Consider the following 25,906-nt stretch of genomic DNA (forward strand, 5'->3'; position numbering starts at 1 on the left):
GGAACCTTTCCAACCCAGGGATCAAACCCAGGTGTCTTGCATTGGAGGTAGATTCTTTACCATCTGAGCCACCAGGGAAGCCCAATAAAAAAAGCACGAAAGTGGACTATAATATAGCTAAGAGGGACAGCAAGGATTCTGGAACCCGTGTAACTAGGTTTAAATCCTGGTTCAGTCTTTCACTAAAAGCGTGACTTTGGGTAGATTGTTTATCTTCTTCTATCCTCATTTTCCTAGCTATGAGATGTAGAGAACAGCACTAACCCTCTGTTAGGATTGCAGAAGTCCCCACACACGAATGAGCTCTGTTCTGAGAGCGCAGGCCTGTGTCCAATTCATCTGAAAGGCAGCAAAGTCCCCCAGGGACCCGACTAACACAGTCTGCTAGGTAGCACTGCACTGCAGTAGGTTTATACAACTGCACACACATGACACAGAAGAAACAAGCAAACACGAACAGCACAGTACCTTGAAAAGCACAGGAGTACAGTACAACAGCTGCTAGACAGAGGCTAGCATTCACATTTGCATCTTTGAAAGCTTGTGATGTGAAGGTTCATATGTAGGGGACTTACTGTATTATTAGTACAAAGTGAATTGATATTTAAAACTCTGAGTAGAGTGCCTGTGACCTTGTAAGCGTTTGTTAAATATCAGCTGCTTTCATTTCTTTCAGATTTAGACTCTTGCCTCAATATCCTCATCTATAAAATAAGCTTCATATCATAGCATCACCGACTCCATGGACATGAGTGTGAGCAAACTCTGCAAGATAGTGAAGGACGGGGCCGGGGCTGGTGTGCTGCAGTCCTCGGGGTTGCAAAGAGTCAGACACGACTTAGCGACCAAATAACAACAAATATCATATGCCCTGACAATATAACAGGTTTATCAAGAGACTCGAATAAAAGCACTCACACGTTTAAGGGATGATACAATTATATGTGCTTATTAATGAGATTTGTTTTCCAACTTCAGGTTCATGAGAGGGTTAAGTCTGTGCTTATAAAAGTCCAGGGTGGCGTTTGAGAGAACTGTAAGAGAAAGGACTGTATTTCCTATTTGTTGCTTTCTCAGCTTCTGCTTCCTTATTTGTGATGAAGGGAGAAGAGAGTGTGTTTTGTGCAGTTTTGGGGAGTGTTAAAGGAGCACACGTTTAAAGTACCTGGCATAGAACAGATGGTTGATCAGGTCATCTTAGGTTAATATGAAGGGACTTCCCAGGTGGCTCCAGTGCTAAAGAACCCACCTGCCAATGTAGGAGAAGTAAGAGATGTGAGTTCAATCCCTGTGTTGGGAAAGTCCCCTGGAGGATGCCGTGGCAACCCACTCCAGTGTTCTTTCCTGGAGAATCCCATTGACATCCCTGGTGGGCCACAGTCCATGGGATCGCAGAGTCAGGGCACAACTAAAGCAGCTGAGCACACGTGCATGCGGGTTGATATGAAAAGAAAAGAAAAAGGTGGAAATGAAAGGCAGACTTCGGAAGAAGGGCAGTGAAACCCAAGAAGGAGGTCCACTGATGCGAACCCCAGATCTGCGGTACCTGAGCCATGGACTGGGGCAGAGGCCCGTGTCCGCTCCTTTTCATCTCTCTCCACTTTATCTCACTGCTTTCTCCTGCTCCAGCCGATCCGCTGAACACCAGAGTGACATGAATTGACTGGCCCAGAATCAGTCCTGGCATCAGAAGAAGGAGGGGTGAAGTTCTCCCTGGTGGTTTTAAAAGTCGTTTTCCCTAAGATTTGTGATTTACGGGACGAGCTGCTTGAATACTTACCAAATCATTTCTCACTCTTGTCCAGACTCCCCACTTCCATGCCTCTGTGGACAATCAACCTTGGTGTGGGTCACATAGACTAGAATCCAAAAGGCCCTTGGAATTTTCCCCTTAACCTTATTTTTCTTTCTTCATGATCGGAGGATCTTAAATGCGAAAATGTGTCAGCTGCAACCTGGCCCAATTTAGTTCAACACCGGCCTGGCCAATGTGCATCGAGCACCTCTGACCACCTGGCTTATAATTTCCTTCAGAATCCCGGTTGCTCTGCCATGGACCCGTCTCTCAACTCTCCTGAGCCCCCGTGTGGTCCTTGGCTTCTGTGAGTTATGACATCACGGGAATGTATCCCTTTGGTTGTCTTTGAAGTTTTATGAAGCCAGAAGGAGGAGGAAGAAAGAAGGATGCTCTGACCTGCCAGCATTCCCTAAGACAGGTTATTTTCTATTTTTAAGAATTATGAGTGACTATGAAGATGGATGGTAATTGAAAGAAAACAATGAATTAATAGCCAGAAGCATATTAATAGGTCAAGGGACTAATTCATTTAGTGGAAAGGTTAATTAATTGGATGTGTGTGTGATAAAGACATCTCAAGGTGACATTTCAGTGGACAGTCACATCCTCATACTAGCGAGGAGGGTAAGAGAGTGTGCTCTATCAGAGGATTTCAACTCAGTGCCCTGCTGAACCCTGACTGACTCTACGCTAACCAGGGTAAGCAGACTTGCAGTTTCCAGAGGGTCTTTGAGGAGAGGAAGCAATGACCTTCTAGCTATTCAGTGATGGCTCACTTACCCTGTACCCCAGCCGTATGACTTACTGCTGCTGCTGCCTGAGAACATTTGTAGTAAAAGAAATAAGACATGGTCGAGCCTTCTCTTCTATGGATTAAAATGAATCTATTGCACATGTCAATTGTACAGAAAAGACTTGCTCCCATTATAGGAATTTTAGGCCACCCAAGAAGACATGTATGAACCCAGGAGTCAATTCACAACATTCTTACATAGACTACAAATCCTGTTAAGAACTCCATACAATAAAGGTTTCTTTACATAGAACAATAACTCAGTGGTATCGATGAAAAAAACCCTTTACTCCAAGCAGTGATTTGGATGATGTTTTTGAATGAAAACACACTAGGAAAATGCTATAAAGGAGAACTTTACAGTTTAAAAAGGAATCTTAATACTTGTCATTTCATTTACTTCATACAGAATGATCTTAGGTGAATAGTGTTACCTTGTGTGATCATCTTTCACCTGGAAATCCACCCCTCACTGCAGATGCTGCAGAAGAAAAGGGGAGCTTCTCCTTCTGGCTCTGTGGGTTGCTTCTTGGCTGGTTCCTGTGGTATAAAGTGACCTGCAGTATGTGGGACACCCAGGGACACTCGCATTCAGGCTTGCCACTTACAGCACCAGCCTCGATCCACCTGGCCCACCCCAAGTGGGGGCTTTCTGTAGCCCTCGCATGCATTTCGTTGCTCTCCAGCCTCAGGCCAGAGACTCGCCATTTCTGGTCCAGGCAACCAAGCAAACCTCTCTGCTATTAAGTGGGCTCCATTGCTACCTTCTTCAACCAAGTCTGGATCCTATCTTGAGGAACGCTTCTTCCAAATTTTCTCCTTCCTCAGAGCGTCTTTCTCCACTGTAGGGTATTCCTCAGCCTTCTCTTTCGTCTCTTCACAGGAGTTAGTACTCCATAAGTAATTGCTAGTTCTTTCTTTTAAGTGTTTCCTGTTCCACGTGTCTGTCCCTTGACTGACTTGATACACACCCCTCGTAGCAGACGCTCCTGTTGTCCTGCCTGTCTCTGCCGTCACACACCATTCCACTCCCTGCCCCAGGAGTCGACTGCAAGCATCTGATACTAAGGCTTTGTCTTTGCATGCGGGGCTTGCTGTGGGGGTAGCATGTCTGTGAGCCTCCTGCAGCCACTGGCCGGTGAGAGTTGGAGGATGAAGACACCAGCTTCTTCCTCCTCAGATGGTACAACTCACGGGCATGCTTACAGTGTCTCCCAGAGCTCCTCTAGGCCGTGGGTCCTCAGCTGCTCAGAGAGATGATCTGCCCAACAATACACCTTTTATATCTTCAGAAAAACATGGTTCACAAGGATACACCCGTGTTCATTGCAGTATTATAACAGCCAGAACATGGGCGCAACCTGAGCATCCATCAGCAGAGGGATGGGTAAACGAGACGTGGCAGACATGTACAATGGAGGATACTCCTCAGCCATAGGAAGAATGAAACGATGCCTTTCGCAGCAACACGAATGGACCTTATCACACTAAGAGAGGTAAGCCCGACAGGAAAGACAAATGTATCACTTACATGAAGAACCTAAAAAAATGATACAAATGAAATTATTTACAAAATAGAGACAGACTCCCAGCCATAGGGAACAAACTTACGGTTACCAGAGAAGAAGGCTGGGGTGCCAGCTGGGTGATTAGATTGACATATATGCACTACTATATAAAAAATAGATAACTAATAAGGACCTATTATATAGCAGAGGGAATGCTTCTGAATACTCTGTAATGGCCTATATACAAACATAATCTAAAGAAAAGTAGACATATAAGTATAACGATTCACTCTGCTGCGCAGCAGAAACGAACACAACATTGCCACTCCACTGTGTCCAATACAAAGGAGTTAGAAATGCACCTTCCATGGCCCTCCTCTCCCTCCTTGACTTATTTCCCTACGTGTCTCCTGAAGTCACACCCAAGTAAACTATACGACAGGCTCCTAGTTCTCAAATGAACACAGTGCATCTCGGAGATGAGGGAAGGACGAGTCTGAGGATTTAGTGATCATGTCCAAAGTAAAAAATGCACAAAGAGGAGCTAAAAACTCAGCTCATCACAGCCCCAGTCTTCTTATTTGCATGTCCTTCAGCATGTATCTCTGTAAAGGTATTAGATAAATTCAGACTTCTTAGTCTAGAATACAGGTGTCCCATATATAAAGATAAAATTGACTCGTTTAAAAGTGAAAACACACTGCTCAGAAACAGCAGTTCTGGAAATGCTGTCCCCTGACCAGGAGGATCAGCGTCACTGAGAACTCGTTAGAAACCCAAATCCCAGGCCCCACCCCCGGCGTCCAGAGTCAGAAATCCCAGCGGTGGACCCCAGCGACGGCTGGTGGTTGCTCTAGTCTGTACAACAAAGCAACCAACCCAGGCTGAAGTAGGTCTCAAGCAGGTGGGAATTTACTGTAATAATATATTACTCTATGTTGGATGTTTAATGTTAACTGAAGCCCTGTAAAGGTTTCCCACAGCTGCCACATAGGCATCGTGAGAGTAAACATGGGCTTCCCTGGTGGCTCAGCTGGTAAAGAATCCTCCTGCAATGCAGGAGACCCCGGTTCATTTCCTGGTTGGGAAGATCCCGTGGAAATGGGATAGGCTACCCACTCCAGTGTTCTTGGGCTTCTCTGGTGGTTCAGCTGGTAAAGAATCCGCCTGCAATGCGGGAGACCTGGGTTCGATCCCTGGGTTGAGAAGCTCCCTTGGAGAAGGGAAAGGCTACCCACTCCAGTGTTCTGGGGCTTCCCTGGTGGCTCAGCTGGTAGTCTGCCTGCAATGTGGGAGACCTGAGTTCGATCCCTGGGTTGGGAAGCTCCCTTGGAGCTGGAGAATCCCGTGGACTGTATAGTCTATGGCCACAAACAGTTGGACACGACTGAGCGACTTTCATTTTCACTTTATTTCTGATAACAGAAAACTTTACCTTCTCATTCTTCTGTATGTGAGAGTTCCCGGTCAGTAGGTACCGACTCTCCACGTCAGATTACAGGTTGTTAGTTATTTTCTATGAATGTGATCAGAACAGCATGAAGTTGCTCTTGTGGCTTACACGTGTGGCTGGTTCTCTGTTGATGGATGAAGCCTTGACTTATGTTTCATGTATCACAATCTCTGTAACTAACACTAAGAAAGACACGGGGTTGGTTTTCCCTGGTACGTGTTGTCTGTCGTCTCGCGGGGAAGCTTCTCTTTCAGGCCATGCTTCTAGTGAACCAGCGTCTTTTCCCAAAGCAGACCTTATGAAACAGACGCACTGATGCTGTCCCAGGAATACAATTTTTCACAAGGATATCATTAGGCTAAATGGTAGAAATAGGAAATGGGAATGAAGAGAGCCTATTCTAATCAGACAATAATAGACAATATACAGCAAGGGTGCATATTGTCACCCTGCTTATTTAACTTATATGCAGAGTACATCATGAGAAACGCTGGACTGGAAGAAGCACAAGCTGGAATCAAGATTGCCGGGAGAAATATCAATAACCTCAGATATGCAGATGACACCACCCTTATGGCAGAAAGTGAAGAGGAACTAAAAAGCCTCTTAATGAAAGTGAAAGAGGACAGTGAAAAAGTTGGCTTAAAGCTCAACATTCAGAAGATGAAGATCATGGCATCTTGTCCCATCACTTCATGGGAAATAGATGGGGAAACAGTGGAAACAGTGTCAGACTTTGTTTTTTTGGGCTCCAGAATCACTGCAGATGGTGACTTCAGCCATGAAATTAAAAGACACTTACTCCTTGGAAGGAAAGTTATGACCAACCGAGATAGCATATTGAAAAGCAGAGACATTACTTTGCCAACAAAGTCAACATAGTCAAGGCTATAGTTTTTCCTGTGGTCATGTATGGATGTGAGAGTTGGACTGTGAAGAAGGCTGAGCACCGAAGAATTGATGCTTTTGAACTGTGGTGTTTGAGAAGACTCTTGAGAGAGTCCCTTGGACTGCAAGGAGATCCAACCAGTCCATTCTGAAGGAGATCAGCCCTGGGAGTTCTTTGGAAGGAATGATGCTAAAGCTGAAACTCCAGTACTTTGGCCACCTCATGTGAAGAGTTGACTCATTGGAAAAGACTCTGATGCTGGGAGGGATTGGGGGCAGGAGGAGAAGGGGACGACAGAGGATGAGATGGCTGGATGGCATCACTGACTCAATGGACGTGAGTCTGAGTGAACTCCGGGAGTTGGTGATGGACAGGGAGGCCTGGTGTGCTGTGATTCATGGGGTCGCAAAGAGTCGGACATGATTGAGCGACTGAACTGAACTGATTCTAATCAGAAAGTGATATGTTCATCTATCGGTTTGGTTTTATTTATTTTTCTTTTCAATTCTCTATCTTTAAATTTTTTAATTGAAATTAGTTGATTTACAATGTTGGGTTAGTTTCAGGTGTACAGCAAAGTGATCCATACACATATATATTATTTTTATATTCCTTTCCATTATAAGTTATTATAAGATGCTAAATACAGTTCCCTTTGCTATATAGTGTAGTGGGTCCTTGTTGGTTATTTATTTTATATTCAGTGTTAATAGTATGTGTACTTTAATCCCAAACTCCTAATGTTCCCTTCCCCACCCTTTCCCTTTTGGTAAGCTTAAGTTTGTTTTCTGTGTCTATCAGTATGATTTTAAAACACAGAGGAACATTTGAAATAGAAAATGCTGAGTCTCCTAGAAGACGGTTGACACTGATATATGTGTTATTGAACATGTGCCATATAACAGTGTGTTATTGAAGCCCAAGTTTCACCTGCTTGAGACCTGCTTCAGCCTGGGCTGGTCTCAGATTTTAGTGGCATCAGAATCATCTTGAACCCCTGGGGTCCACCCCACCCCCGCCCCCAGGTTTCCGACTCTGTAACCTCGGGTTGGGGCCTGAGAATGTGCACTTCTCACCAGTTCTCAGCGACACTGATGCTTCTGGTCAGGGACCACATTTTAAGAACCACTGTTCCGGAGCAGTGTGCACCATACTTCTTGTGTACTGCAGCCACCTGAGAGGTATTAGATATTACCAGTGCTTGGGGGCCTCTCAGGCAAACTAAATCTAAGTCTTTGAGGTTAGGGCCAGGAATCTGGCTTTTAAAAGCTGTCTATGTAATTCTCACGGGTAGTCAGAGTCAAGAACCAGTGTCATCCAGTGTTCCTAAAAAGACAGTGCAACATGTACACCTGAGGATCTTGTTAAAATGCAGACACTGATTCAACAGCTCCGGGCTGGAGTCCAAAATCTGCATTTTTAACCAGCTTCCAGATGAAGTTGTTGTGGCTGTGCCACAGACCACACTTTGAGAACCAAGAATCAGAAATGTCTTTTATCCTTGTTCTGTGGATGCAGGTTCTGAACAAGCTAACAAGAGATACACGAAGTGACCTTGGCGCAGGGCTCAAATGTCTTTTCAGTTAGAAACCAGAGATGACAGTCTGATTTTTTTTCTGCCTGATTGGAGCAGGAGGAACAGTCAGGATGCATTGCAGGGAATGGGTCAGTTACCATGGTGACTTTCAGGGATCCGCATTTCCACTGAGGGCTCCTGGATGCCTCAGCCGGTCACAGCAAGGGACCTCAAAGACACAGGGTGGCCACGCGGCTGCAGCCCACCCCCCCCCCCCCCCCACCGAAGGACTCAGCAGCCCCTGAGGACTGGGACTGAGCTGAGCCTCTTCTTCAGCAGCGGTTAATGTGACCCCCACGCCCAGTTCGGGAGTGATTCCTCCTCAGGACAGGTGAACCCTCCTGAAGAAGAGACTGCCCCTGAGTGCAGAGGCCTCGGCCCGGTGGAAAATTCACCACTGAAAGCAAAGGCATATCGTGCTCTCTATCCCGGAGGGAGTTCTTAGCCAAAAAGGGGTCCCCTCAAGGGAGTATATTGGAGGAGGCATGCCACCCCACTCCAGCATTCCTGCCTGGAGAATCCTACGGACAGAGGACCCTGTGGGCTACACAGTCCATGGGGTCGCAAGAGTCGGATATGACTTAGCGACTAGATCAAGGGAGTATACTGGTTTCTCACAAAAATGAAAAACGTGGACAGACACACTTTCAAGTCTTTATTTCCTTCCATTTAATTTTCTGTCATACTCAAATATATCACATATGGATGTACAATTTTTATCAACTGTAAAGAAAAAAGGGGAGACTCCCCTAAAAGTCCGAGCCCTAGAGTCAGCACCAGCATCATTTCATACACAGACTCGTGTCTCCACGAAGGGAGAGAAGCCTGAGGTAGCAGGGCCTGCGGAGGCCTGGCTTTGCCCGCAGACCCCGTCCTGCTCGCCTCGCTGCTTTTTCTAGAAGATTCGGCTCTTTGATCCCCTGAAACCCCAGGTGCGGCCCACTCGGCCGTGGCAGGCTTTCCGGGAGTTCTCTGTTCGGGGCTCTGCTGCACGAGGCCACCCCCGGGGTGGTTCCTCTCAGGCCTCGCCGCAGCTGAGACGGTTGGTGGCTCCCCTGGCGGGAGTCACACTCCCCCAGGGAGTCCAGGAGGGGCTCTGGAGGCACGCGCGTCTAGTGGCCGACAGCGCGCCCTCTCTGCAGGCAGCCAGGGGCTCGACCGCTTGCCAGAAAGCTCTCGGCCTTGTGGCTGACACAGCCCAGGTCTTCTGTGACCCAGGGTGGTGGGCCCGGCTCGTGTGTGCGCATGTGCGCGCGTGTGCGTGTGCGCGCGTGTGCGTGTGCGCGCGTGTGCGTGTGCGCGCGCGTGCGTGTGCGCGCGCGTGCGTGTGCGCGCGCGTGCGTGTGCGCGCGCGTGCGTGTGCGCGCGCGTGCGTGTGTGTGTGGCTTCTGAAGCAACCACAAACTTCCACAGAGAAACTTGAGGGCAAGAAAAGTATGTGCTTATGTAGCATGCTCACATCAGTGAAAACAAGTCTTGCATCTTCTGGTAATTGTATTAGGTTTTTTTTTTTAAAGCTTTACTTGCTAAAATTTAGATAAATCAGAAGCCACACAGGTTGGGGCTAAGACGGCAGGAACAGAGAGCATGTTTTTCCCCTGGCGTCTCCTCATGATGTTTTTTTTTTAAGGTAGATGTTGACATGATGGTAAATGCCGTGAGACGTGGGCTGTTGGGGGACATAGTGTAAAAGCTGCATCGTGACCTTTGCAGAGAGAATTGTCAAAAGGGGCTCAGGTTCCAGAAGTGAGCCTGGGATGGGTGGGGAGAGTGAGGGAGAGACGGAGGGGAAGGTGGAAAGACAGGAGCCCCAGGGAGGAGGCAGGGGGAGAGTTCTGGCGGGAAGGATGGAGGAATCAGGCGAAGGAGAGGGAGACAGAGGGGCCAGGAGGCGGGTGGGAGGGACCCAGGGGGAGAACTTGACATTTGCGCAGCAGTCATCAGAGGTCAGGCAGTGTGCGTTCTCATAAATCACTTCATTAAACCCTCACAAAGACTGCGAGCTACACGTAGTCTGATCCTCGATTTTCAAATGGAGAAACGAGGAGTCAGTCGTGTGAAATAACTCGTCTGAGGTCCCGGATCAAGGGGAAAAATGGTTGGACACAAACCCTTGCTTGTGTTCTGCCAAAGATCTTACTTACTCCTTTCTCAGCATCTTGTTTATTTGGAGCATTTATCACAGGATGAGATGAAAGAAGTGGGCAAAGGCAGCCTTTGGAACAGCCTTTAATTGAGTCTCTGGTGTGCTGAGGCTCCACTGTGGTGGTGATTGTGGAAGATGACGTGGGGAGAGTGACAGATGCTAGGGTAAAGGCAGTGTCTTGTGAGGACGACCTTGGGGAAGGAGTCACACCCTCACAGGAAGCAGCAGCCTTCGCAAGCTCCACTGGGGACAAGCTTCTTTACTGTTCTGGGTAAAATCATAATCCTGATGGGAGCAGTTCCAGTCCAACTGGGGCCACCCATAGCAGCTGTCCTTCTTCAACAAGATAGCTGGCTTGATCCACATCCAAGTATGCTTCTCCCTATCCAGTGGAACTGACCCATCTACAAGAGTTCAAAGGGCATCTTCACTTTTTTTTCCCCCTTCCTAGAAAATACAAATGAAACTTGAAACAGAGAAGGGAGTGTGGATGGGTAAACTATGTGATAATGGTCCAAGGCACAAACCTCTAGTTACAAAATTATTAAGTCCTGGAGATGAAGGAAAGAGGAGAGTGAAAAAGTTGGCTTAAAACGCAACATCCAGAAAACGAAGATCATGACATTTGGTCCCATCACTTCATGGCAGATAGATGGGGAAACAGTGGAAACGGTGTCAGACTTTATACTTTTGGGCTCCAAAATCACTGCAGATGGTGACCACAGCCATGAAATTAAAGGACGCTTACTTCTTGGAAGGAAAGTTATGACCAACCTAGATAGCATATTCAAAAGCAGAGACATTACTTTGCCAACAAAGGTCGGTCTAGTCAAGGCTATGGTTTTTCCTGTGGTCATGTATGGATGTGACAGTTGGACTGTGAAGAAGGCTGAGCACCGAAGAATTGATGCTTTTGAACTGTGGTGTTGGAGAAGACTCTTGAGAATCCCTTGGACTGCAAGGAGATCCAACCAGTCCATTCTGAAGGAGATCAACCCTGGGATTTCTTTGGAAGGAATGATGCTAAAGCTGAAACTCCAGTACTTTGGCCACCTCATGTGAAGAGTTGACTCATTGGAAAAGACTCTGATGCTGGGAGGGATTGGGGGCAGGAGGAGAAGGGGATGACAGAGGATGAGATGGCTGGATGGCATCACTGACTCTATGAACGTGAGTCTGAGTGAACTCCGGGAGTTGGTGATGGACAGGGAGGCCTGGCGTGCTGCAATTCATGGGGTCGCAAAGAGTGGGACACGACTGAGCGACTGAACTGAACTGGGGATGTAAGTACAAGAGTGACTATATTTAATCATGCTGAATGGTACATGTGAGAGTTGCTAAGACAGTAGATGGTAAGAGCTCTTACCATAAGAAAAAAATTGAAACTGTGTTTTGGGTATTATTGTGCTTATTTTGCAGTGTATCCAAATATCAAATCATTATGTTGTACATTATGTTGAAACTCATGTAATATTATATGTAAATTATATCTCCATTAAATAAAAGAGCTCTTAGTTTCAAAACAAAAAGATGTACAGCAAGCTAACGGTGCTAGTGCATGACGTGCAGTCGGCTTTCAAACATTAGAATTTAAGTAGTGAGCGAGCATTCGAAGGTCTCTTGGAGCAGATGATGCATCACTTTCATGAAAAAGTCATTGACGTGGTAGCAACCAACGGAAACAGTATTGCACGCAGCTGTCAGTTGTAACCGGTTTGATTCTCATTGGTGTAACTCTTCACTATCAAGATGCTGACACTGCTTGGCGCTGTGTTTCTCGAGTTTGCTCCCTGGACCATCTATATCAGAACCACTCGGGACCCAGCCCTTATCTGAGGTGTCAGGACTGAAATGTCTGTTTTGATGAGAGCCCCCACGAAGCAGATAGTGGTGAGAACAGCCTTCAGCACTCAGCCATCGGGCCTCCTCACGCCCCACTGTTACCAGGCAACATGCCCTGTGCAGCCATTGGCCAGCGCCTCACCGGGCCCCACCCACAAGGAGCACGCCCAGTCCTGTCAGCTCTGGGTGGGGCCGCAGCGGGCCTGCCCGCAGGTAACGAGCTGCCGAGGAGGGGCTGTGAGTGAGGGGATGCGGCCAATAGCTGGTCATCAGGTGGACAGTGAGTGAGAGGCAGCTTCAGGCCTCCTCCCGGAAGCCCTCCGGCTCACCTCAACTTGGGCCAGCGGCGCTGGGGGCCCAGGTAACAGGTGGGGTCGTGCTCTGCGGGGCTCGGGAGCCTCACCAAGGACCCCCGGCTGGCCCAGGCCTTGAGGCAGCGACGAACCTCTTCCCCGCCCCTGTTTCTGCAACCTTCCAGCGGTGGCCGTCTTGCCGGGTCCGTCTGTGGGACCCGGTCCCCCCACCCCATATGGGCAGCCTGTGGGAACCCGGCCCCGGGGGAGCTGGCATCTGAGTCTGCCTCCTCTCAGCCAGGACTGGGCCCCTGGAGGGCGAACGCTGTGCCCTCGAGACCTCGCCCTTCCTCGTCAGGACAGAGCAGTACATTCGTTTGGTAAAGACTTACAGGGCCATCGTTACCTGACCACGACCTGACTTCAAGAAGAAAGGCTCTGACACCAAGACGTTTGCAACAACTGAGTCCCTCCCTCACTTTTGCTTTAAACGGGCTTTGCTGAAAGCTTTCGGTAACTTTGGGGTTCTTTAGGCGTGAGCACGACCTTGGAATCAACCTTTCTCCGTTCCAGACGCCAGTGTTTCAGTATTGTTTGGCCTCACTGTGCAACACCCAGAAATACATTATTCAAACAGAAATTTGAGAACTCCCGATACAGGTGTTAACCAAGCCTCTCTATTATACAATTATGGACCCAAGGCTGTCCTTAATGAAATCTAGGTGCTGGCCCACTTGTGTATAAATTAGCTAGGACTCAATCTTGTACTACTATAGACTCTAGACAAGTATTTCCCAATCTTTAATGAATGTAAGTCACCAGGGAGTTTGCTAAATGGCTGATTCCCAGACCCCATTCAAAGGGACTGGGTTGAAGCCAGATTTTCCTGGCATTTCAAACAACTACCTCATGTGATCCTGATGTAGGTATTCTGCTCGATTCCCACCTCCTACAGAACCCTCTGGAAAACAATATTCCTGTGAGATAGTTGAGCAACCTCTGAAAGAACACTTTATTTCCGATTTTTATCGCCTCTTACACAATAAACTCCATTTGTAAGTAACTTAAATTGCCAGAAATGTCTTCTTACATTGTCTCAAAATAAAGTCTAATATAATCTGTCTGGTTCTCTTAAATGGAATTACACGCAAGACTTTAGTCCCCAGTATTATTTTAAAGAAAATACACTTGACCAAGAACATCTGTGCTTCTTTTCTTTCTAGATCCATTTCGCTTCTTCGGCAGAGAGTGGGGAGGAGAGGAAAAGGTGGGGATACAGACATGCATCTCGTGGGGCACTATGGGCTCTGCCGCCTGCACAACCACAGTGCTTAGAGAACCAAACCTCTAGAGGAACGTGGAACTCTCATTCCTAGAATAATATCACCACACACACAACCACACAGAGAAACCCCAAAACGTGTCATTCTGCGCTGTTCTGGATATGGGAGAGTCCTGTTTGTGAGCATAATGGTGATGACGGTGGTTTAATCACTAAGTCGTGTCCGACGCTTGTGATCCCGTGGACTGTAGCCCGATAGGTCCTCTGTCTAAAGGATTCTCCAGGCAAGAGCACTGGAGTGGCTGCCATTCCCTTCTCCAGGGGATCTTCCCTACCCATGGATCAAACCCGGGTCTCCTGCGTTACAGGCAGATTCTTTACCAACCGAGCTACAAGGGAAGCCCGATGGTGGCGAGGGGAAAGGTTAACAAGGGTAGCGTGGGGCTGATTCACAGGAGCCGGGGGCCCTTTTGCAATACTCCCTGGTGCTTGCTCATTCCTGTCCAGCTGCAGACGTGCTCACGGCAGCTGGGTCTTACAGCCACTAAGTCAGCTGTCAGGAGTAGGCACAGAGAAGGTGACTGGCTGGAAAATCACGGGCATATTTCCAGGAGTGTCGCTAGGACTTTCCAAAATCCCCAGAGCGTGACTGATTTATCCCATGAATGCATGCTCAGTCCCTGCACTCGTGTCTGACTCTCTGTGACCCCATGGACTGTAGCCTGCCAGGCTCCTCTGTCCATGGGATTTCCCCAGAAAAGAGTACCAGAGTGGGTTGCCTGTGCCTTCCTCCAGCGGATCTTCCCAACCCAGGGATCCAACCTGCATCGGCAGGCGGGTTCTTTACTACTAGTGCTGCCTGGGAAGCCCAATTTACCCCATAGGTGTGCTTAAAAAAGAAACACACCAAAAACAAATGCTTTATTTTATTCATGGACTTCCAGGGAAATTAATGACAAGTACAACTTCAAAAGGCAGCAGGAATAGATTTGAACGTGAAAGGAGGGGTACCCAGAGTGGCCACGGGGTATTGGGGCTGTTATTTAAAACAGTGTGACTGGGCAGGTTAAAAAAGTCTGTGTCCCAATTATTCATCTACAAAATGGGAATAAAATAATAACTTTAACATTGTTTGGCTGTTATGTAAGGTAACATAAGGTGTTACTCCTTAAACAGGTGTTGGCACATAGTCAGTGCTCACAGATCAGAATGCCAGGCTTCATCATTAGTCTCTGATAGCCACGCTAGTTTTCCAAAAAGACAGCAGAACCAACCCAGTGAGTTCTATTGGAATGGTGCTTAAAGTGATGATGTGGGTCACGATGAGCACATCGTGCTCAAATGTGTGGCTACAAATACACGTTAAACCCTGCGTGTTGCTTTTCCCTCAATGTTCCCATTCACTTGGGTAAGGAGAGATTGAATTTTTTTTCTTAGAGAAGCTTTATTTTCTTTCTGCTGCTCTAGCCAATTTTAGGGTATAAGAGTCACACATCAGAAGTCTTGCTTTGTGTAGATGTCTTTAATAATACAACTTTCAAATTATTTATTCTTTGCAGTGGGAAATGGGAACAGGCGACTCCAGAAGGTGAATTCAGTATATTCTCTAAGAACATTTTAAATGATGAGGCCCTACACATTCTTAACCATAATAAACCTGAAGCAAAGGCATTTAAATTATTACTGTGCCAGCATCTGAATTTGGATATTGGTTGAGGTGTAGAAAGCATTATGGGTTCTAGACTGTCTCCAGCATCCTAGCTGTATAACTGCTAGGGCTTTATTTATTTATTTTTCTCTGCAAAATGAGAATGAAAACACCTGCTCTTCATAACTTACAGCACTGTTGAGAGCTTTCAAGAAAAAAAATTAAAGTGCTGATCCAAAGCAAGCTGGCAGCCCTTTTACAAGTTAGAGTTCCGAAATTCTGGCTTCATTTTGGAATGTTCACCGGTCTACACAAGCTCTCCTGAAAGATAAGCACAGAGGAAGGACACACTCAAGTTTTTCTTCCTCATTTTGAGGCCAAAATAGTTCAATGTAGTTGCAGTCTCATATTCTCCAGACCAATTTTGGGTTCCAGAACTACACATAAGATGGCTGGAGGAAAAACATTTATGTGGGCACGGTGAGGGTAGCCTCAAGTCAGGATTTTACACGAGTCCCCAGAGGTAGGGTGGATTCTGCCCCCAACCCCACCATACCAGACCCTTTGTCTGGTATGAGGTTTTTATCTCATTAATAAAATATGATCTCACTTTTTTTTGTAATCCAGAAGCTTGAGGATACATTTGTTGCAAACTGCATGCAGATAAAAGGGGGTGGGCTTCCTTTCAAAACTACATCCTCTTAATAATAATTTTTGATCTACTAGACGTAACAGTAGTGCATTTCTTGTTAAAACAGCAAGCTTTTTTTTTAACCAAAATGAAAAGAAAACATTCATTTCTTTATAAATAGTTTAAATAGTTTAAATACATATTTCATACCAAGGATATAAAAATAGCCTCTCTTTTTTTTGATAAATAAAGACATATTCATTTACATGGCAAATAACGTGCAATAGCTGACCGCTGGCCACCGGCTCTGTGTGACTGATTGTCTAGGAGATGACATGCAGTGATAACTGTCCACTCGTCTTGTATTTTTGAAAAGCAGATCAGCAGGAACTGTGTACTCCCAGGGCCCACAATCTGGATATTGTTCAGGAGTGACACGCAGGCACTCAGGAAAAAAACCTTTGCTGCTCTTCTGAAAAGCCACCCAGGACACGAGTCCACACATTCTTCGTCTGGGACCTGTAGCTGCTCAGACCCTCAGGGTCTTTGGGCTTTCACCAAAGTCTGTCAGACAGACTGGTAAGTTAATCCCTGCACAGGAAAAGGCTCCTGTTTTGTCTCTAGGATGTAGGAAGTATCTGCCGCAGGATGGAGGTGGTTCTGCCCTGGCCTGGGTCCCGTTTTCCATGGGTCTGCCCAGTCTTCACGCTGCCAGGGGCAAGCAAGGCCACCCCAGGCTGGCATCCCGCAGTGACGGGCAGAGGCGGGCACCTGCGAGGTGCACTGACCTCATACGCGCACGACCCTGTCATCCTTCCCTTCTGCTGTGCTTGCGACCATTTCTAGCGGAAAGCTCTCCAGGGCTTCGGTGGAGACCGATGCCCGTCCTTCCCGCTCCCAAGATCCCGGCAGATTTTCCAGACTGAAGGAACTCACGGCGCCCTGGCCCAGGCTCCCCTCCTCCGATCTGCTGGGGAGAACCAGGTGCAAAGACGTCTCTGAGGAGGAGCAGACGGAGGAGGAGAGGGTGGCCGAGATGGACTGCAGCGGCGTCAGCGTCGTGTCCGACTGCGGGGAGACGCACCTGAGGAGCTGCAGGCGACCTTCCTGGACCAGCTGGCAGTGGGCCGGCGCGTGATCCAGGCTCGGGGAGGCGCGGAGCTCCCCGCCCGCAGGACTCTGCTCCTGGGCTCCCACCCGCTGGGGGCTGCCCCCCGCCGAAGAGGGCCCCACACTCCATCTGTCGGGGGTGACACTCCCCTGGCAGAGCTGGGCTGGGGTGTAGGTGGCGCCGGCGGCTTGCAAGTGTAGACAGGGCTGGTGTGTGCTCCAGGTCATGCCGTCCTGGAAACCGGAGGGACGCAGAGAGGCGGTGTGCAGAGAGCAAAGCCGGGACTGCTGCTGCGGCGACAGGACGTGCTCAAGAAGCTGCATCACCGTCTTCATGTCCCTGCCGAGCTGGGAGACCTCCTGAGTCAGCGTGGTTACCTGCGTGGACAAAGCAGAGCGGAAGGCAGCGCTCAGACCAGCAGGGCTGTGACTTCAGAGCTCGAGGAAGGGAAGGGCGGTTTCCCAGTAAGAAGGTCCGGAAGACGGCTTTGCCTCCAACTCCAGCCAAGCCGGAAGGGTGACTGAGGAAGCTGAGCACCTGATCTAAAGCCATCCTCATTCTGAGGAGACCTGGAGAGATGTAGTCTGGTTTTTTTGTTTTTAATTGTTTACCTTTATTATTTTTTTATTGAAATATTGTTGATGTATAATGTTTCAGATGGATAACAAAGTGATTCAGCTACACACATTGGGTTGGCCTAAAAGTTCATCCTGGAACTTTTAGGCAAACTCAATACACACACACACACACACACACACACACACATTTGGGGCTTCCCCAGTGGCTCAGTGGTAAAGAATCTGCCTGCAATGCAAAAGCCACAGGAGACGTGGGTTTGATCCATGGGTTGGAAAGATCCCATGGAGGAGGGCATGGCAACCCTCCAGTATTCTTGCCTGGAGAATCCCATGGACAGAGGACCCTGGTGGGCTATATATAGTCCATAGGGTTGCAAAGAGTTGGACAAGACTGAAGCGACTGAGCACTCACACACACACATACTCCTTTTCGGGTTATTTTCCCTTAAAGATTATCACAAACCATTAAGTAGAGCACCCTGTGCTATCCAGCAGGTCCTTGTTGGTTTTCTAGTTTATATACAATAGTGTAAATTAGTAAACTCCTAATTTAGCCCTCTTCCCCCCTTTCTCTCTTGGTAACCATAAACTTGTTTTCTATGTCTGTGAATCTGTTTTGTAAATAAGTTCATTTGTATCATTTTTTTAAGATTACACACATAAATGATATCATATGATATTTGTCTCTGACATTCTTAATAAGTGATTTGAGCATCTTGGACAAAATTAGAAATATAGGTCCATCAACTCTGCAGCTGCTAAGTCGCTTCAGTCGTGTCCGACTCTGTGTGACCCCATAGACGGCAGCCCACCAGGCTCCCCCACCCCTGGGATTCTCCAGGCAGGAACACTGGAGTGGGTTGCCATTGCCTTCTCCAATGCATGAAAGTGAAAAGTCAAAGTGAAGTCGCTCAGTTGTGTCCGACTCCCAGCGACCCCATGGACTGCAGCCTACCAGGCTCCTCCGTCCTTGGGATTTTCCAGGCAAGAGTACTGGAGTGGGGTGCCATTGCCATCAACTCTGGTACCTCTTAAATACAGCGTCTTTTGCTTCCTCTGAGTTAGTGGGGTGCTCCAGGGTGCACACCCCCCACCCCAGACATCTCAAAGCGATGTGAATCTAAAGATAAACACCATGGGGACCCAGGAGGGCTGGGATCCATCAGTGATCCCAGAATCACTGTATCAAAAACCTGCAGAATTACTGACACAACCCCAGTTGTGCAGTATGAGCTTTATTCTCTTTTCTAGGTGACACACTTAGTCTGTGTAAGACTTTGAAAGGAGACGTGACCCTCAAGTTCTCAGGAACACTGAAGAGTCCTCATTATCTGTTTTACACTTGAACTAACATTGTAATTCACTGGAGGGTTTATTTTCCTAATAACCACACTGCTTTTTTAACCATGGAAGACCACCAGAAAATTCAATTTGACTTAAATCCAGCTTTTCTGGATTTTTCAAAGTGAGGAAAACCTATATTTCAGAAAGCAGGACACACACCTATTTTCTAGTCTTTGGTTATGTTCATAACATTCATGCACATGATAACATCTTGGCTTCATTGCTGTAAGACTATTTTATAAAGGACTTCCTCTGCCTTGATCCTACTGTTGTGAACCACAAATTCCAGCACAAGCAGCTGAACCCACTGGCCAAATACCGTCAAAAATAAAGAAGACCAAAGAGCAGTTCAGTTTCAGTGAAGCCAAAACCAATGTTGCTGTTTTGGTCAGACTTTTTTTTTTTTTTTTTAGCATGCTTATATATTCCTAATTCACCCAGTAATTTCATTCAGTCCACTTCCTGTAATTGCAGTAAGAAACTAATTCTCCCTGGCAGGCCCATCAGGAGGTAGTGCCAGTCAAATCAGGCATTTTTAAAAGGCCAGAAGGTTTTTCCATGTTTCAGGCAACCAACTGGTAACACCTGCCTTGAAATTGCCAGACCAAAAATATTTCTGCCTTGCAGTTAGGGTGGAACTCAAGGGACTCAATCTAATACTTGCCCAGGCTTTTCAGCAGATCTAAAACTTTTGGCGACAAAAAAGATACCTCTGAGACTCACCTTTAATAAGCAAAACCGTGAACCTGAGAAAGAGTCTGCGTGTTTCAAAATTTTCATGGCAGGTAGTCAATTTCACACCCTGCCAGGCCTCAGTTCTAAAGTACCCAGTAGACATGAGTCACCTCTGCATCTCACACAGCAGGCATTCACCCAGGGCCTCTATCTTCAGTTGATTAGTGCTTCCATCAAAATTTCAGAAGAGAAAGTTGATACTAAATGAGATGTTTGAAGGATATGTTAACCATTCATTCTTGTAGGTTGTCTAAGTTAATGCCTATATCAAATTGACCGGGGCTCAGCTCCCAGTAAAAATGCTTTCAATTGGCCTTAGCATTGAATAAAGACATAATCTTTGAAGCATGGCTTTGCATTTTAGACATGTCAACAGTTATACTCAACAAATAAGTAAATAATACAACATGCTTTTAGGTACACTTTCCTATTGGATCGACAAACAGTACTAAGAACATCAGGAGGACACTATTACTTTCCCATCTGTAAAGTGGGGACACTAGAGCTCAGAGGTTAACTGACATTTTAAAAATATTTGGCTGCATCGGGCCTTGGCTGGCTCTGAGTGCAAGGGCTTAGTTGCTCTGCAACATGTGGGATCTTGGTACTCTGACCTGGGATCGAACATCCTGCAATGTTCGATCTCCAAGAATCTCCCGCATTGCAAGGCAGACTTAGCCCCTGGACCCCCAAGGAAATCCCTAAATGACATTTTAGGTGCAAGGCAGACCTAGTCACTGGACACCAAGGAAGTCCCTAAATGACATTTTAAGTTCTCTTATTTCGTGACTGACAGTTTTCAGGAGGGAATTCCAGCTTTCTAGGTTTGCTGCTTTTTCTATTATGGTATCTTACCTCACAGAAGAGAAAATATTGGTTAAGAGTTGAGAGATTTTTGCTAACATAGTCAGAATTTGTGAGGAGCATGGATGATGCAAACAGGAGCCTCATGTTTAAAAGCTGTCTGAAATTAGTTCATTGTTTTTAAATTCCACACATAAATGATATCATATGTTTGTCTTTGGCTTACTTCACTTAGTATGATAATCTCTAGGTCCAACTTATATGCAAAAGAGGTATAGACCCACTGACGTAGGAAATGAGTGGATGGTTATGACAGGGGGAGCGGAGGGGGTGAATTAGGATCTGGGGGCTAACATCCACACACTATTAAACAGATAAGCAGAGACGATGACTGTCCAGCACAAGGAGCTCTACTCAGTGGTCGTAATAACCTATAAAGGAAGAGAATCTGAAGAAAGATGCTCTCTCCCCAAAAATAAGAGACCAATCAAGCACAGTCAAGCCTCTTCACAGCAAATTATATCAATGGGCCACCAACAAAAAAGGTTTGTAAAAAGGGAAAATCTGGAACTGGGCAATACGTTAATAGACATATTGCTGATGAACTATTTTTTTTTTTTTTTTAAGCATTCAAAAGAAACCAATATTTTCCTATGGTTGGGATACCTCTCTATGGCCGCATTCTTGACACTGAACTTTTTCTATGCCACAATTTTGAGGCCCTGAGCTTTGAATGGGAACTCCAGAATCTTGAATGGCTCCAGGAATGTAAACAGCATTAGCATTTTCATTAAAAAATTACTACATTAGCTTGAACTAAAAAGAAGCAGAGAACCCAAGGAAATAGAGCCTTCTTTAGCTCTAGAGGGCAATGTTCAGTTCACATCAGGGAAGGTTTCCGTCACTGTGCCACTGGGAACACACCCCTGCACCTTATTAAAGCTTCATAGGGAGTCAATCCCTGTTAGGTAAGGGACTTTCCCTTTGTAAGGACAAAGCACTGGAGAGATGGCAACCCCTGCAGGTGGAGGCTGGTGTCACTGAAGGTGACGACGTCCTGCCACACAGAATATGGTAGAGCTTCATAGCACTCTTATCTTCGGCGTCCTGCTGGGCTCGCTAACAAAATTCATTCTGAAACAGGAAAGGCTTTACTCTTAATCAAATACAGAAAGCAAAAAGGCCAACTTCTCTACTTTTCAAGGATGGTATTTTTCACAGTACAGATAAGAAGATGATCACTAAAAAAAAAAAAAGGTTGTTGGGACTACTTCGCGATCAAGGCTAAGTCCGCTTAAGGAGATGTATTCAAAATACAACATGAAACCGGAATGCTGCAGATCGGTCAATAGAAGTAAATAAATCTCTCAGATCCAATGAACCAGTTTTTTTCCCATTTACCTTCAACTGCTTGAATGTCTTCTGTCACTCACATCAGAAAGCAGAGCTGGTATTACAAAGCACCTCACAGGTCTTGATTTTTTTTTTATCGCTATTTTAAAAATTGAAGTATAATTGATTTACGGGCTTTGCAGGTGGCACTAGAGGTAAAGAATCCAGCTGCCAATGCAGGAGACACAAGAAACATGGGTTCAGTCCCAGGGATGGGAAGACCCCCTGGAGGAGGGCGTGGCAACCCAGTGCAGTGTTCTTGCCTGGAGAATCCCACGGACAGAGGAGCCGGCTGTGGTCCACAGGGTCATGCAGAGCTGGACACGACTGCAGCGACTTCGCATGCAGCCACAGCTGACTTACAACGCTGTATTCGTTTCAGGTGTGCATAAGCTGGTTTAGTTATATGCAAACACGTATATCTTCAGACTCTTTTCCCCACAGGCTATTACAGAATACCGAGTAGAGCTCCCTGTGCTTGTTGTTCATTTAAGTAGTGTGTACGTGTTGACACCAAACTCCTACTCAGTCACCCCTGGCCTTTCCCCTTGGGTGACAGTAAGTTTGTTTTCTATGTCTGTGGGTCTGTTTCTGGGTTGTACATAAGTTCATTTGTATCATTTTTTTAAAGATTCCACATTTACGTGATATCATAAGACACGTGTCATTCTCTGACTTAGTGTGATAATCTCTAAGTCCGTCCATGTTGCTGCAAATGGTATTATTTCATCCTTTTTTGGCTGAGTAATACTCCATTGTATGTATATACCACTTCTTCTTTGTCCATTCCTGTCGATGGGTGTTTAAGTTGCTTACACGTCTTGGCCGCTGCAAACAGTGTCTCCACTTGGCCCCGTAATGGCCCATTTCCTGCATTTTCCCCCTCGCCCACCACCCATCTGAATACACAGCGAGTCACATCTCACTAACCTTGTGAAGGCCGTTCCTCTGGGAAGGGCTCTTCTCCTCAGTCCCTTTCCGTCTGGTAACTTTCCCTGCCTTCACACATCTAATCCCGCGTTTCCTCTGCAGAGCTTTTTCCTGACAGCTCACTGATACTCACAGGGCAGTTTAAACCTTAGACAGTGCTGTCTGCCCCAAGGAGGCTCTGAGTTCCATGAGAGTAGTCCAGTATCTCCTGGACTCAGGGCAATGCCCAGAACACAATGTGTTTCCAGTAAATCTTAAACGTGTAAATGAATTCAGTTCCTGCCATTTTGAAGGACTTTGGTTCTCACATCACCTTCAATGTTTATGTTATCTCATGATTTTGCCGTAATTATCATGTGGGAAAGATTCCTACTACAAAATTACTTTGGAAAATCTGTAACTGGGGCTCTTTACCCCATGTAAACATGCTAAAAATAAGTATTAAGACTCTTAAAGTTTTTGTATATGAATTTCCTGAATCAAATCCTTGGGTATTTCCCAGTTTTTATGAGCAGGTGGCATTCCCACCACTAAGAATCCTTTTCATTTTACTGTGTTTCCTTCACAATTGTAGAAATAGGTCCCTTTAGGCCGAGACTTCTGCTAGACTTCATTCATCCTTCTGCTTTGTCATACATCCTGATATAAGCTGGATTTCCATGGGTAGTTTTGATTCCCTGGGGAAATTTGCTCTGTGTACTGACTCCCATATCTCACGATTACATTCAGAGTGCCAAGTGACAAATTCAATTAAGTTATTCAGAGCAGTTTTACGCTGAAATTTGGCAAAGGTTTTCCATCCCTGGTTGCCATCCTTCATGGCTGTTTTAGAGTGGCCTTCTGATTATTGCTACTTCCAAATATAGTAAAGAAACCACAGCTTATCAATAATACACATTATTCTTTTACTTGTGTATTAAGTTACACTTTCTTTACTCACTTTCCCCTCTTCTTTCTCCTCTGCCTTCTCGTGTTTCAGTGGATAAGAATCCATCGGTCTTCAAAACCGTTGGCCAAACCAGTTCACCACTACTGTGTGTGTGGGCAACTGTTCCTAGCCAAGATTTCTCTCGGCCTTCCAAAATCCCAACTGTTAGGCAGAAGAATCGATGAAAACACCATCTGTGCTTCCAAGTAGTTCAGTCTTCTAGCCAAAACTCTGGAGTATCTAAAGGTTCTTCCCTTCTCTCTCTCCCCACACCACACAGCCGACAAATCATGAGGTTTAGAAGGCTTCCTGGCAGTGCGTTCCCTCTTTTGAGCAGCATCTCCACCATGAGTAGAAACGCCTGTGTGCCAGCAGAGCTCTCAACCATCCGTGATAATCCGCACGCTGATCTTGCCCTACCGCTAAAAAGGGAGTCGTGAAGTACCACAGTTTTTCTATTTCTGCCATACCCACGTTTCCTCCGAGCTTCTGTCGGCCTAGAAACCATCATCGCCTGCATTTCCAGCCTGGGTTTCCCCTTTTGTGTTTAATTTGTTTCACTGATGTGATAGCACGTCTCATCCTCCTGAGTCATATCTCAACAAGGGCTTTGTTGTGATGATTAAATCATATGATGGATGTTAAAGTTTATCCCCCAGAAGACTGGTGTTATGCCAGAATTTCAGGTGTCTGTATTTAATAATGCAACACAGTCACTGAACTTAGTTGAAACTCTGGTGAATATTAACCCAGGAAACACCGAGCCCAAAGGAAATAAAAGCCAGCTATCTCTGTAACTGCTCTTCAGCCTCAGCATGGAGAGGTAAACCATTCCTGTTAACACTTTGACATAGTTAATATTGGAAGAAACAGAGTCTCCACGTTTCAGCCTTTCCTCGTGTGTATCTTTCCAGGAGCAAATGGTCATAGCAGTAATCAGAGCTTTTGAAATTTTTGATTAAGGTCCTGTATCTTTAAGTCTGGGGTTTCCCCAATGGCTTAGTGGTAAAGAAACCACCTGCAATTCAGGAGCCACAGGAGACATGGGTTTGATCCCTGGGTTGAGAAAATGCCCTGGATGAGGGCATGGCAACCCACTCCAGTACTCTTGCCTGGAGAATCCCATGGACAGAGGAGTCTGGCGGGCTACAGTCCATAGGGTCGCAAAGAGTTGGACACGACTGAAGCGGCTTGGCACACGCGCATCCTTAAGTTTTGAGTAACTGCAGTCAGATGGATTAAGAATTCTCTAAAAATGATGCATGAGCTAAAATACAATGATACACAGCTTGGTGTTGATAGGAATTGAGTAAGGACCAGTGTGAGGCAGGGGTGGGGGCAGGTACGATGGTCTTTATCTTTTCATAGTAGCCCAAGGCCTTGCAAAAACCCTGCCATTGATTGAGTTGTTCAAAAAGCTTGTTTGGCTTTTCCTGTTACAGTGTGTGGAAAAACCCAAATGCACTTTTTGGCCAACACAGTGCAAATCTTTGTTGATACATGAGTAATTTAATAAACGATAAATTGCATGGTTAATCTCTTACTATGAGTTTGTTATTTTCACTTGAACTTAAATAGCTTTCTCCAGTTTCCTCTAAATAGCACTGCAAGACGCAGGAGTGTCACTGTAACTCTGGCAGGTAAAAATGTTGCACATGATCTCCTCCCACGGAAGCCCCCATCATGTCAAAATAGCAGATTTTGAAAACATTGTCAAACATGATAAATGTCAAACATTTATCAAACATGGCTTAAATAATCCTTCTGTGGTGTTGGTGTCCTATGGTCCAATAACACCTGAATGGCCAGCTTTTAACACTGAGATTACATGAGTTTTGGTACAAGCACAGATTTGCTTTTGTAGTGTGTCTTTGAATTGTGCCTTTTGCAAACATGAGTGTGAGTTTCGTAATGAAGCCCAGAATGTGTCTTTGACAATATCTTTCATTCCACATAGAAAATAGCTTTATCTTATATTATTCCTGTTCTACATTTCTTCATCTCAGTTATCGGTATGGACTCTGAGTATAACTGAAACTTCAGTTGACAGAGAAAAAATGTGATTTCCATTTCTGTGCATTCAGTGAGCAGATGGGGAATGCATCTGTTGATAAAATCTTCTTAGCTTGAAGAGTTCTTGACCTGTCACTCAATTTTTGCCAAACATGTACACATTTTCCTGCCAGACACAATTTTCCTAAATTCAGGGGTGTTAATTACACCAA

The 25,906-nt window shown here is 46.0% G+C and overlaps 1 protein-coding gene across 1 annotated transcript in view; it reads right to left on the bottom strand.

Annotated features, from left to right (window-relative positions):
• Positions 1-13,292: 13,292 nt before the first annotated feature.
• KCNH8 (potassium voltage-gated channel subfamily H member 8) overlaps positions 13,293-25,906 on the bottom strand; it is a 492,266-nt gene continuing 479,652 nt past the window's right edge. The window contains exon 16 of the mRNA XM_086367258.1: positions 13,293-17,347. Within this exon, the coding sequence (XP_086223384.1) occupies positions 16,649-17,347 (699 nt within the window). The 3' untranslated portion in view covers positions 13,293-16,648. The remainder of the gene's footprint in view (positions 17,348-25,906) is intronic.

This window comes from Bos grunniens, chromosome 1 (genome assembly GCF_055505025.1).
Source record: "Bos grunniens cultivar Pamir isolate PY7600 chromosome 1, Bosgru_T2T1.0, whole genome shotgun sequence".
Taxonomy (NCBI): domain Eukaryota; kingdom Metazoa; phylum Chordata; class Mammalia; order Artiodactyla; family Bovidae; genus Bos; species Bos grunniens.